The sequence below is a fragment of the Anopheles nili genome, chromosome 2, assembly GCF_943737925.1.
Source record: "Anopheles nili chromosome 2, idAnoNiliSN_F5_01, whole genome shotgun sequence".
NCBI classification, from domain to species: domain Eukaryota; kingdom Metazoa; phylum Arthropoda; class Insecta; order Diptera; family Culicidae; genus Anopheles; species Anopheles nili.
The window spans coordinates 64,295,154-64,309,666 of NC_071291.1; the positions used below are offsets into that span (position 1 = coordinate 64,295,154).

A 14,513-nucleotide genomic window follows, 5' to 3' on the forward strand; every position below is an offset into this window, starting at 1 on the left:
TAGCCATTCAAATGCCAAGCAGCTTCACGGTGGCTCAAGACTGTTCTCGGGAAACTTTTGTCCTGTCTTAAGACAGGTATGTCGAACAAAGACAGTCTCTATGCGTTGGAAATCAACCTTTATACTACATCTACTTCCTTGGCTGCCAAAAACGAATAAAGGTACTTTTCCACAAAACGTCCCCTTCTAGAATCGTGTCCTCACCCACATACACATAATCGTTCGTTCATTTCAGCATTCTCTACGTGATTTGCACCATCATCGCGCAGGGACGATCGGCTCCACCGAAGGCCATCATCCGCATATGCCGCCTCATCGACATGCCACCGCATCATTCATATGCGCCGTACGTTTTGCTTCACGCGAGCCAAACGTGTCATCTTCGGCTGCGGCTTCGGCTACCGTATGCAAAAACCGTGGCCAAAGAAATAATTCCCGTGTCATCTTCCGCGAAATTTCATCTCGAACTCGGCCACGGCTTGAGCAAACGTCAAACGCCAGAATGCGGCTTTCCCGTTTCCCGTCACGCTTTTGGCCACTTCCCAACCTGGCCTGTCCATCACGCAAACTCCGCACAATCGAACGTGAGCCCGCGGATGTGGAAATCGTGCAAAAATATTGTTCCTTCTCTGGGGCTGCTCCCAACAACCGCCGTCCCGCATTGGGGCGTGTGACAGTAGCCGCCTCGTCCGACACGTCACGTAGCCTGCAGCCGCCGGTCGACTTCCGGTGGTGGTGGAACTGAAAATTCGACAGCATCTTCTCGTCACGCCAAATCTCTTCACAAATATTATCCTGCGGCGTGGGTGGAGATGCGAGTGTGTGGTTTTGTGAGAAATCGCCACATCGCTCGAATCGACAGACCGGCTTTTGGCGACCGATTCGGGTGAAAATCCGGTCCTTGGATTCGGGTTTTTTCTCTCTGTCTTTTTACTACCGCGGGGGACGGATCTGCTTGAAACCGTGAAAAGTGTGTGTTGTGTGTTTTCTCCCCAGCAGCGGCTGGTGCTTTTTGATGGATTGAAACGTACCACCCGGTGGGTGGGCCTGGAAATTGTTTCCAATTTGTTGTGTTGTGTTGTTTCGTCCGCCCGCAACTACTCGCTTGATTTGTTCTACTTTTGTTTCGGCGGCCCCTCGGACCAACTCGGAATCGAACGGATTATCTCTCTGGCTGTGGTCTTCGAAGCGTCAGCCTTCTCTACTGGCTTTGAGGCAAAGAGCCCACTCGTGGACAAGAGCAATAGCACGAGATGGACGAACTACCCGGGAACTTTATCACAATACCCAGGGCAGTGAGGTTAAAAAGATCAATTTATTTTCTCCCTCAGCGCGAATCCCCGTCGCGAATAATCCGAGAAACAAAAAACCTAACACTCACATGATTCGCAATGCGTTCTTTTGAACGCCATTTACTGAGATTGGATTCGGTTTTGGGTGCGGTGGGTGGGATGGCAAGAAACAAATCGCCATTTTCGAACGCTCGGCAGCTGATGAAGTCGTGTCGAGGAAGAGCGATGGCGTCGATTTGTACATCTGCTGGTCACGGGATGGATCGGGTGGAGGGTTTTCTTCGCCCTTTTTTTTTTGGGAGCTATCGTTACGATCGAACATAAAGCATCAATCATGCGTAACGAGGGTAGATTTGATGAAAGAAAGCGTGTTCTATTTCACCTGCGCGTGAGTGATCTCGCACGGCCACATAAACGCCCAAAGGTATGCAATTTATCACGGTTTTACACACATGGACCATTTTCATCAAACTCATTCAATTAGCAAATACCGACGGGCGCTATAACGTTTTTTTTGGTGTGAAACGAATGCAAAATAGTCACTTCTCTATTCCAGCCCGTGAAGCACGCACTCACTATTAGCTTTGAACTGAATTTGTGCACTTACACGGCATGCCATTGGGTTCCTGCATAGATAAACTTAAAATATTGTAATGTGTTGTAATCGTACGAAACCAACCCCCAGACACATTTTCATTCTTCCGTGTCGTTCTGCTAGCCTAGGGAGCAACTAATAAAAACGATTTGCATACTTTTCACGCCTCTCACCCACCCGAGAGACCCATCGACATTTCTCTCCCACACACACAATCAGCGGCAATGATGCGACCCGGACACAGATTTATGATCCAATAACGATTAAGCCACCGAAGGCCATTCCAGCCGGAATGGGATTTCCGCGGGTGGCTGTACAAATCAACAGCGGGCGAAAAAAAAAACCGCAACCCTTCGGCACGGAGAAGCGCTTTGGCGTTTCGAGGGCGAGTGAAACTACCAACACCACCCCGGAAAACGGGGTTTTTCCACCCAGCCACGGGGCGAGATCAAGGCGACCGTATTGTCTAAAACAGGCCAAATCCAATTTGCCTTTCGGGCACATAAATAAATATCGAATGTTAACAATTTACATAAAGCCAGCGAAAACCCAACCGGTCTTATCTAGCCGTGGTTCGGTCGGTAACTCCCACGAGCGCACTGCGGTATAAATTCGGCATAATGCTTCACGGTGCTTCCGCACGCTTGTTTCGCCGTAGTTTTTATTTTTCTCTCTCTTTCTCTCTCTCTCTCTCTCTCTCTCTCTCTTTCTCTTCTCGCTCGTCTGCCAGCATCGTGTGCTCTGTGGTAGTTTTTCTAACCACCCTCTCAGTGGGCGTAGGTGCAGGCCGGGACGATTGGAAATCATATCTCACCGGGTTGGCTGTTTTTTTTTGTCTCTCCCCCGACCGGTGGCGACCGCCAAAAATAATTGTTCCAAAGCACGGAAATAAAACATCGAAGCCCAAGCGAAGGTGTATCCGGAGGGAAGCCTCAAGAAGCCACCCAGAAGGATGCCTCCGGTGGTGGTTCGATCGCTCGTGGCTCGGAGGTTTGGAAGCGATTGAATTTGTATTCCAGCGGAGAGTACGCCATCAATATTTCAACCCCCGGCTGAATGCAGGGGCTGTTTCCGTTTCCGTCGAGCGCTCCAGGGTCGCTCTCGACGAATGATGATGCTGCCATCCTTCGACCAGCAAACCCCCACCTCAATTTTGGGGGCCGATAAAATGTTTAAAATTCAAACCATACACATCGAGGGAAATAAAATATCCATTACATCTTTTTTTTTTTTTTGCTTTTCTGCGAACTCGCTCGAACCGCGAGCACCTAACCGGCTCTGCTGATCGGCTGAACCGAGCTGCATATAGTTTGTCGTTTTGTGTGAGGGTTTTTTTTTCACTTCTACTTCCAATTTCACAAAAAACACTCTCACAGCATATCTCAATTCTCGTAAAGGCACTTCGGGCAGCTTCCAATGACTGCTGGTGCTTCCGAGCATACCAACAACCAGGCGCCTCCATCGGGCTGGAATGGGTTTGTTTTCTCGTCTCGAAACACAACGCCACCCCACCCACCTTCGAGCCACTTACCCGGATCAGTCGGTCGTGAAAATAGTTTTAGTTTCCAAATATTAAAAAATTCCACCATAAATCGGCTCCTGCCGGACCATTAGCGCCGGTACGGGCGGACGGGTTTACGGAGGCACGCAGCGGCCCTTCCGGCGCAGGGACGGAATTCATCGATAACGTGCTTTCCGTGCTTCTGTGTGCCACCCACATACCCGAAGCTTACGAGCCTTGTGAACGAAGAAGCGAGCCAATGCGACTGAATTTTGCCGCACGAAGCCGCTAGCTGGTGCTTCCCCCCGGAGAATTGGTTCATAAAACATCCCTTCCAAAGGGATGTGCTACATATGTATGCCGGCATGTAGAAGGTCTGTGGGAGGGGGAGGGGGGCTTCTCATTCCACCCTCACACACCCCCGGTCTGCCAGACCAGCAAAAGGCAGCCGGGCGTAAGTTGTGTGCTCACTGCAGCATGAAAGCTGCAGGGCGGCGATGCTCATTCTCGTCGTGCCGGAATCGTTAAAGTGGCAACGATTTCCGTTTCGTTCCGTTCGATTGCGGCTCTCTGGATGGGAACGGAGCTGGTGCTTTGCAGGGAGTGAAGAGCGAAAGCACCGCAGTAAAGGGAAAGAAAACACAGGGAACGTTATGCTACCCTCCGGTGCATCGAACGCATGCTAAGCGATTAGAGCGAAGGTTGGCCGGGCATTGGTTGCCACGTGTGCGTCTGGGAATTTGTTTCAATTTTCACATTTATTTCCGTCTTAGTTACTGCAAACCCAACATGGGAGCTGAATCCCGGACGGTTCTCGGCACGGTGGCTTTATAACAGGGTACTAGCACATTCTCAAATGAGTTCCTATTCGTCCATGCCATGCGGGAAAGCTCGTGGACGCTGTTTCTATTTATGGGAAGCTTGTATTTATTTTAAGAGTATTTATCTATCTCTCTGAAGATAGTAAACGTATATCCAATTAAATATGATGGAGCTATTATGAAAAATTTTAAAATCATTAATTAAAGCGAATTTGAAGCTACAAATAATATATAAAGTAAAAAAAAAACTAAAAAATACACGAAAAAAAGCTCGAAAATACTCGAAAAAATCTTTAAAAACCAAGTAAACAAAATTGCCATAACTTTCACACATCCAGGGACCTTCAATAAATCCAATTCATTTCTATTCAGCCCTTCGTGACGAAAAAAAAAGCGACGATACAACGACATATCCGTCTAACGAAACTCACAGGCTTTCACCACTCTCACCTTTGCATGCGCATTCGTTTGACTGAAGAAACCTGTTGGAGAGGTCCTTGCCCCAAGGAAACCCCTAAAGCCAACCCGCTGGAAGCTCGCGGCTCACGGGGAGCACGAAACGCAACATAAGCGATTTTCCCTCATCCATTATGTTTATACACTCCAGCATTGTATATTTACGTGTTAAGTCGATTGGAAAAGTGTTATTCTTTCAAAGCAACGCGAGCAAGGCGACCGAACGAACTGGAGCGTTTGTGAACTGAAAGTCTATCTACGTGTCTGCGGCTCGGTGTGTGTGTGTGTGCGGATATGCGCCCACACACGCAAAGCCATCTCCCGTAACTCATGGACTGGCTCACCGGGACGGTGCTGGTTCGTGTTTATGGAGCTGCCTGCTTGCTCGCTTTCCCGACGTGCCAGGCGTTTGCCCGTGCCCGTGGTGTTCGAGAGTTCGAATAATTCATTCATGCATGCGCGTCGGTTGATTCGCCCTACAAGCTGCGTTACACGGCTTCAGCTATTTGCATACGCGACGGGGCTCGAATCCGATGGCACACGCACGCCCTCAAGCCCACGGCTGGTGGTAATGATCGCATATCGCGTTAGGGCACCTGTTGGGGGCTTAGCCGGGAGTGGCTTTGAGAGGAAAATTCGAGCGCTTTGAAAAGGATTCCCGGGGGCTAATTTGGGCCATTCGAGAGGCCATTTGGAGTACTTTTTTGTGTGCGTTGGGAGCTTTCCCAGACAAGGTGTGGATTAAAAATTTATCAGAAACCTCAAGCCTTTTTGTTATTGATTTCTAATCTCCTCGCGTGCGATGTAACACGTCAAATATGTCAAAGCAAGCTTTGGAACAGGTTGCTACGATTCGAAACCCTGATTGGGTTTCGACTGTTGCTGCGATCCTGAAAAGGCAACCCACCGGCGTTTAACGAAAGCTTATTCAGCTCCGTTCATTACTATCAATTATGCAAAGCGTATCCGGCATGTATTCAATTAAATTTCTCCACCATGACAAATATTAATTAGCCGCACCGAGCGCATGTTGGCGAGGCAGAGCGTGGCAGGAAAAGATTTTGCATTTTCCCAAAGCTGTCTAAGAAAATTAAGGGTCCCTTTTTTCCCCACCCCACACAGATGCATGATTCTTGGGAAAACAACACACACACACCACCTTCACTCAACACTTCCGCGTTGGCATTCGTGACGAAAAATAGCACCAACCCTCCAGGCGAACTAGCGCAAACAGCTTTTGGCAAATGAGCGTCCAAAACTCATCCAGAAAAAGCGCAGTTTAATTTGATTTGCCAAATGCTCTATTTGTTTTATTCCACGTCAAAGTTTGCTTTACTTGCACCGCCCACGCTCCAGGGCTCGTCCTTTTTGCTCGTCCTGCCGTGATTCGCCGAAGCGCCTTTTCATTGCTGCTCGATGTTTGCTGCATGCACGTTGGTATGCACAAATATTGCATGCAGCCGCCCGATCCGTTTGCTCAACATTATTGCCATCGGGTTGTGCGTTTTGTGCTGGCTGGTTTCGTTTCCGTATTTTTGTCGTACTTTATTTTCCATGCTCTAGCATGCGCCAGCCTGCCAGCCACGCCAGCAATAAATAAAGCACCCCCCCCCCCCCGAAAGCCACCGTACGGAGCCGAGTGTGGAACGAACCAGGGCCCTGTATCCGTTGTGCAAATGTTCTATCTTCATTATAGTAATTAGAAAACTCCTGCGATAGTTCCGACAAACGCAAACAATCCACCTTTCCGTGCGCTTGCCGGCTTCAAACCTTGCCTTGCCTGGGCACGAACTCACCGGTGACGATATGTGTTGCCTCGCAAAACACGACCCCACGACGCTGCTCTTTGCTCTGTTCTTGTTTATTTCGATTGTCAAACAAACAAACTACCGGCACAAGAAAGTATCCCGCTGACTTTCCGCATTCGCTTCGAACTACACCGGCGATGGGTGGCTTCCGGGTGGGGAGGTGGGTTTTTCTTTTTATGAAAAATAAACTCCTTTCACGGCAAGAGCGTGTGTGTGTGTGTGTGGGTGTACGAGGTTCGTGCACCGTATTTGTAACAGTCCGAAAGCGAACCGGATATTAGAACGGAAGGCACCCCTTCGGTTCCCATCAGCTGGTCAGCTTATGGCGTTGTCACAGGAACACTCGGTTGGTTGGAAAAAAAAGGAACGCTATCGACTGGCCTCGGCCTGCAGTTTACGTGTGTGTGTGTGGGTGTTCCAGTGACGTAAGCTTCCGTGAGATTGCGTCCCAGGAAGCAGCAGCCTTAAACCACCCGCATAATGCACTTCGCAAAGTCCGGGCAACTAATCGATGCTCGAATAATTGAATCGATATTGCTCGTTAGCTAGTGACCGAGTGACAGGATGCCTCCCAGCTCCAAGGATGCTCGAGAAGTTCCACCCTCCTTATCCACGACGTTAAATCCCAACTCCATCGTACTCCAACGGCAACAACATAAAAGAAGGAAAGCCCACCGAAATTAGGCTAAACATTAACGAAACAAATTTAAAGCCGAAGCTAAGCAACAGCACGAAACGCCCTCAACCGCACGATGGACGACGTTTCTGGAGGATGTTTAAAAGCACCGAAGCGTTGAGGCCACTCTTCCTTTTCCTCCCCCCCCCCCCCCCCCAACCCGGGTTGGAATTTCCCCGTTATCCTCGCTCCGCAGACTCGGGGAAAAACTTTTCTTTTTCATCCGGTTTTCGCAGGAGGTTTTTCCGATAAATGCGATTATCGGGGAATAATTCTTCCCGTCTGTGGAAAACTCCACCCCACCCGAAACCGGTTCCTGAGCATTCTTTCGGTTCCACCACCCAACCACCACTCGAGCACCCCTTTCGGCCACGCCCACACCCGCGCACGCCACCATACATCAAGCCGATGACCGTATTGATCCATATTTATGAAACCTACACAATTTAATTATTCGCCCAAAAATGCTTTTGTGGGGTGGGTGGTGAAATCCGCCAAGCGGGCGGTAAGGCGCGCCCTAATCCGGGCTGTTGAGATTTTCCTATCGTGCTTCCCGACCCACCCAGCTCTTCGGCTTCATAATTTGGAATTATCTTCCCCAAATAATAACCTCAGCATTATTAAATCTAAGCTGCCTCGGTGACGTGCCCGGGGTCCTGCCCCTCTCTCCCCACCCCTTCCAGGCGGCCAGGGGGTGGGGGCGAAACAAAGCGCGTCGGATGGCCATGGTTTCGTGTGGGGGCGGTTTTATGAGCCTTCGCGAGGCCTTTGTTCGGTGCGCGAGTCAATTTAAATTCATAAAAAATGCAAAGCGAATGCCACGACCGATATCCGAATTGGTAACACACACACGCACGCACGCACGCACGCAATCCTTATCACTCCTCCCCGTCGCACTTTCCACATGTCTCTCCGCTCCCTTCGATGGGAGGTTCGTTTTAAAGAGGGACATCGTCTCGAACGCCAGAGTCAGCAGACTTATGGCACCGAGTCTGAGGAGGCTCTCGATCGGTAAGCCGCTTTTCGGCATACCCATTCTTCCGCGTCGTTGGAGGGGAGTGTGTGTGTGTGGGACATTGAGAGGAAGCAAAGGAGGTGGAAAAAAAGATAGCAAACAACAAAAAAAAAGAAGCACCCACCCACCAGCAAGCACCGTTGTAGCGGATGGCACAAGTTCGCTGCGCGGCTCAGTAAACACCGAGCACGAGAATGCTGCAAGGACTCGCGTAGAGGAAAGGACATGATCGAGATTAGAAGCTGAACTTCTTTTCGTCCGAACGAGGGCCGGTTTGGTGGGTGGTCACGGGCAAGAATTACGACTGCTGAATATTAATTTTCCGAATATGTCACCAGTTTTAAGGCGCCCGTCGAGGTCGGAAAGCCTCGTTGAATTGTGGCACCGGAATTGTGGATTTCTACCGGTACGGCGGTATTTGCGGTATTTGCGCGAGCTTTCCGATCGTTCGGGTGCTTCGGGAGTGGCAGCGCAAAATAGTGCCCCAGCCACGAGGAAGATGTCGACAATGAAACAAAGAAGTTAAAAAAACAACCCAAAAAAAAGATCGGTGAAAACAAAAAAGCCCATCAACAATCGGGAGCCCATCATCTGCTGACGAAATAATTTAAATTTTTCCCGGCCGGCTTCACTCGAGCGAACAAATGAGCCCGTGAACGCAGGGAACATCGGCAGTCGGCTTCGGTATTGTTGAGCGGTGCCCCAGAACCGGGTCATGTGCCAACTGTCTTGAGGATTTTGGCGGTCCCACGTTGCCTCGGTCGCACGAACAGGACACGGGTGTGATGAGTAATCCTGATGAATTCGTCCAAACGACGGACAAATGAGCCCACGGGCGTCAGCAGATTCGGGCACAAAGCGCGCTCCGTGACGTGAAATGATGTGCTGAGGTGGTTTTTATTGCTTGGTAAATATACGCTCGCTAAATTAATACAATGCACCGTGCGGCATTGTTCTGGAAATGCTAAAGCTGGGGTTCAAGTGTGTCAGCTTGCTGAATTGAAAATTCATATGTGTTTTTCTTTTTTTTTTCGTAGAAATTCATTCCATCCATGGATTCCATTCCATTTCATAATTATTTTCACTCATAATGTTATGTTTCAGTCCGCCAAGGATAGTTCTCAAGCTCAACGACTTGATTTAAAATATATATTTAACCATCAAACAAGGATATTTGACCATTGGGATTCAGCTTTAAAGCTTAATATCCTTGTGCTTGTAGAATTGTTCTTTATTTTACTAGGCCTGTGAATAAAATGACTGTAGTCCCAAAAACTATATGTATATAAAACGAAATGACGAACCCACTGAACTGCAATCTCACCCGCATTAGATTGCTCATTTTCAACTTCAGTGAAAGTCACCTGAGATTAATTATCCCTTCATGGCGCTGGAATGAAACAAAAAATGCACACTCGCTAGGATTAGCTTCGTCAAGCTCATCCCGTCCACCGTACATCGTACCGGTGACGTTGCATTTCCACCCACGGGTCATCTTCGGTTACGTTCATTGTCCCCGAGGATAAGCCATACTAATAAAAGCCCGCATCCTTTTGGGGCCGAAGTGTTAAAAAGTTATGAACCCCAAAAACCGAACTAGCGAACGCGTGTACCCACTGTTGGCACTGGCAAATTTTCACACTCCGGCCAGCATGATGGATGGCCGATGTGATGGGTTTGGAAAAGTCACACCCTGGCGTCATCGTGAAAAAAACGTGCGTGCTGGGCGAATGTCTCCCGCCGGTGCTCACCGGTAGATTAACGGACCGGGAACGAACCGGAAAACGGCCATTTTCCGCGGCAGCGCCATCGTCCACGGGTCGGGATGGGATGATTTGCGGTCGCATACAGCACTCGCGCCGGGTTTTCCCAGGGTTTTTGGCCACAAAACACAAGTTTATTATATTTCTCCATAAAATTTTGATCACCCCGTGCGCCGTGAGTGGGAAAACCCATTCCGCGCGGATCCCCGGGATCGATCGGTTCCGGAGCCGGCCGCTAGTTGGTGGTGCGATGGTGCGGTGGCGATGGTCGTTCTCGATGGGCCCTCGCTTTTCCGCCCGCCCTTTTTTCCCGGTGGTCATAAAAATAATGCACTTCTCGGATCTCGGAACTGCCCGGAACGATACACCACAATGGCAGAAAGTTGTGCCACCGCAGAGAGAGAGAGAGAGAGAACGAAACGAAGTGCAAGAGGCGCGAAACTTTTCAACTTCCTTCCGTCCATCGTCCGGGGTAGGGTGTGAATGGTGGGTGGCTGGGTGAAGAGACAAATCCCGAAGAAAAGTGGTATGTATCGTGGCCACTGAGATGAGAACGGTGGAAAAAGCGACACACACAAAAAAAAAAAACCCAACGAGTAGTGAAATAAACCGGCAAACGATCCCCAGGACCGGATTGTAAGCTTTTCCAGCCGACAGCTCATTTTCAGACGTCGGATAGTCTGCATCTTTATCTCGTCCGGGGCTCGAAAGGGGCCTCGCATGGGTGGAGAAATGTCCGCATCGGTTCGCATCTTGGCGGGCCCGTTTTCTTCGTTCTCGAAATCCCGCCATTCTTCGAGGGCTGGCGTGGGGTTGAAAGTTTTTCCGTAAAATTCAAGACACTCTCGGGCCCGGGGCGGGTTCTTCGGAACGTTTTGCGCCCCCCTACCGGAAACGGCCTTCAGCTGGACGATGGGCGGTGGAAGTGTAAGAATGTCAACCCGAACAAGCCTAGCGCGACAAAGGCGGTTGAAGTAACTGACCGAACGATCACGGCAAACCCTTAAACGGCACAAGGGTCCATCCACGAGTTCATTCAACGTACGTTTATCAATGCGCATAGATTGACTTTTCATGTTACTTTGATAAAGGAATTCTTGCAAAAGAATCTATTGTTTACATCCCGGATTTTCATGTCTGTCTGATTTTTTCAATATTTATTTATGTGTTATGTTCAGCTTTACTTTATTTTGTAATGCGATTAATGATATATTTTGTTTTATATATCATCAAAACTGTATCATTTCCTTCAACTCATACTTGTAGCATTTTGAGGTACGATTTACCTTGTACCAACTCGAAATAAGATATATTCGTTTTAACTTAACTATTTGGACCTTAAAAACTTAATACATGCAGTTCTTGAACAGAGCAAAAACATATGAATAACTTTGCGTAAAAGCAAACACAAAACTTATTCTAATTTCTTCTCTTATCTGTTAACCCTCTCGAGGGTTACTTAACCTCCAGGGTGGCATCTTCTGCATCACGGCGTGGTTCGTCTCTTCGCCAACTTTCCACCCATAATACACTTAACGCGAAAGTTACTTTGTCTTCATATTCAATCATAAGTTCTCTCTTTTTTTTCGCTATCCCAACCATGCCCGAGCGGTTCCATCCACTCGGCTTGGTGACAACAGCGCAAGCACACGCCCGAACCGGAAGGGAAAGTTTATCGGCCCCAAACCCTCCAAACCTCGTGGGCATCTGCATCGTCGGTGCCGTTGCACCGAAGCCGTACTCAGAACGTGATCTTCCTATCCGGAAATCCGGATCCGGCTCCTGAACCCCGATCGTAGGTTGGCCACGGCTGGGAAAAGGCACCGGGGAAAAGGCTGGGAAAAGAGTCCTTGCGACAGCAGCTCACTCGAGAGACAACAAATTTCGGGTGGTCATTTCCCGGCCGGACTTCCGAATCGGGAAGTCTCTTTCCAGTTGTTCGGGTGTGAGATTCTGCTTTTTTTCGGTCCGAATTTTTTTTCCTCCCTCCCGTACTGCTTTTGGAGGCTTTTCACAGCCTGGACGATGGTCGCATGGTCGTTAAAACTTTTACCGAAAGTTCACCGCCGTGCCATCGTTTCTTGAGCAGCACGGCGCAACTGCAACAGCGCGGCCAAAGAAAGGAACTCTTTCCAGCAGAGTTTTGTTTCCCGCAAAAATCAACACACACACAAAAAATAGAGGGAACCAAACGCACCCCCAGAGACGGGTGTGCCCTTATTCAGCGCACTCCGTCGAAAGCGGATCAATGATAACGACTTTGCCGGTGGCAACAGCTCGAAACAGCTGGTCGCGCGGGGTGGGCACCGATATCAAAAAGCAGTTCACTTTTAATGCACCGACCGCTGCAGCACCGAAGCGAACGATTATTGCAGGCGATAATGATAGGGCACGAGGGAAATGTAGGGCACAAGTTCGCTCCTTCAGATTATAGTCACGCGAAACGCGCTTTCGGGTGGGATATGATGGGGAAAAAATTGGGAACTATTGGCGCGCGCGTAAGGCTGGAACCTGGTGCACTCGTAATGCGCTTAGAGGGAGAAACTTTTGCTGGTCGAGTTTGAACCGGTGCCGATTGCGAGCGGAAACTTTCTATAGAGTCCCGAAAGTGGAGCAAACTTATTCGACATGTCATTAAGCACAATTCAGTAAGCCTTTTTTTTCACCATTTCGCAGATGGGAATGATCATCTAAGAGTGCCTTGCATGTGCCAAAAGTAGGTAAGCAAACGCTTGTGGTTGCTAGGTGCGTTATACCAATGACTTATTTTGTATTGCAGTATTGATATTGTATTGATTTGAATGGCTCTTCGTTTTTGAAGCTACTGTATCTTCTGAAAAGTTGAGTAATCCTTGGAATGAAATTTATAGTTAGGCATTAATTCTTAAAAGAGCTATTTTATATCACTTATTGTATTTCATTACACTTTTTCTCATAATCAGCTTTCGAAAAACATCCACTAGCTGTCATTTATATTTTGCTGCAAAAGCGATCGGAAAAAAACTATTCATGTAGTAAATGCCCTTTATTACTCTGCCAGAAATATAACTTTCGCATGAGTTCGTCCAGCGCTTCAACGACCTACAGCACATTCCTCATGTGCAACGGGTTCAACAGCTTCTGGGCGCAAACACGACAATGCGACCGAAATTGAACCTCTAAGCGCTCGCGATCCCGTTTGCGTGCCTGGCCACCCACAAAAGGCCACTCTGTCGGCGTGCAATTTCGATGCCAAACCGAGGCAAAAAGAACGAAAGCAAAACCCACCAACCAACGCCGAAAAGACGTGAAAAACAACAATCAAACTTCCATTTCGCTTCCGGCGCAACAGGGTGATTCATTTTACACCGTGGCAATGTAACAACGCGGACCACTGCACGCGAACAAAGCCCAACCGACGCCAGGATCAGCTTCTTTTCTAATTTCAGGCTCACGCTTTTCGTCCCAACTCGTCCTTCCAGGGCGCTTTCCCAAACGGGAGAGAAGATTCGGTTACACCGCGCGTGTTTCGTTCGGAGGCGCTAATTGGAAACGAAACGACACGTGAAGCAATTCAACAATTTACGAGGCCCAGCCCCGGGACGAGTTCGCTTGCTTTTCCACGCTCGGCAGGCAGGCCACGGAAAATGGCCCAATTGCAAAACACATTGCCCACCGTCGTCGAACAAAGGCGTATTAAGCTTTCCCGGTTTGCGCTCATCTCTCCGCTGCCCAGGCGGGTGAAAGGAATTGAAAACCACCCTCCCACGACACTCACGGGGGTGAAGCGTCAATACGGATTCTTTCCCTTGTGTTCGCGGTGAAGCGACACAAAAATCAAACAAAAGCATAAGGGGGAAAAAATGCGCCCACAAACTCATAACTCCTCCAAACTCACGGCGTGGCTCCTACAGCGCGTCCTTCAAAGGGACGAAGAAAAACCAGCCACTCCGAGCTCCGAAACCGAGTAATCAAAGCGTACTTACCTGTGCAAGATTTCGGCTCGTCGCTCTTATCAAGGCAATCGAAATTGCCATCGCAGAATTTCGACGACGGTATGCAGGTCCCGTTGGCGCAGCGCAACTGCGCGATATTACATTTTCCCGCGCTGCCGGGTCCGGTTCCGCTCGGGTTGCCACTTCCGGTTCCGCTTCCACCGTGGTTCCCGCTGGTTCCGCTGTTGTTGCCGTTGTTGGCGTGACGTGATGCGAGTGCGGCCGCTATCGAGGCGGATGAAAGGGACGCTATCGCCGTGGCCTGAGAGCGATCGCGACCGCCGGCCTTTGGGCGTGTTTCGGTGACATTCGAGCCGACTGGCGGTGGAAGGCTGCTCACCAGGGCCAGTGCCACCAGTGCCGCCGCCAGGCCGACACATTTGTTCCACCCATCCATCCGGGAGGCTCTGTGGAGGGAGAGAGAGAGAGAGAGAGAGAGAGAGAGAGAGAGAGAGAGAGAAACGGAAACAGGAAACACGACACCGTTAGCGATCGTTGGGCAATTTTTTTTTTGCTTGAGCTTTGCCACGTTACTTTCCGGGTGGCGAAAAAAAATGTCATTAGATTGGAAATTAAAGTCTTCACTACCACGAGCCTAGCACACATTAGTGA

At 49.3% G+C, this 14,513-nt stretch overlaps 1 protein-coding gene across 1 annotated transcript in view; it reads right to left on the reverse strand.

Moving 5' to 3' along the window:
* The window catches only part of LOC128731713 (uncharacterized), a 184,018-nt gene that overhangs the window by 18,650 nt on the left and 150,855 nt on the right, over positions 1-14,513 (reverse strand). Inside the window, exon 2 of the mRNA XM_053824845.1 lies at positions 13,893-14,308. Within this exon, the coding sequence (XP_053680820.1) occupies positions 13,893-14,298 (406 nt within the window). The 5' untranslated portion in view covers positions 14,299-14,308. The remainder of the gene's footprint in view (positions 1-13,892; positions 14,309-14,513) is intronic.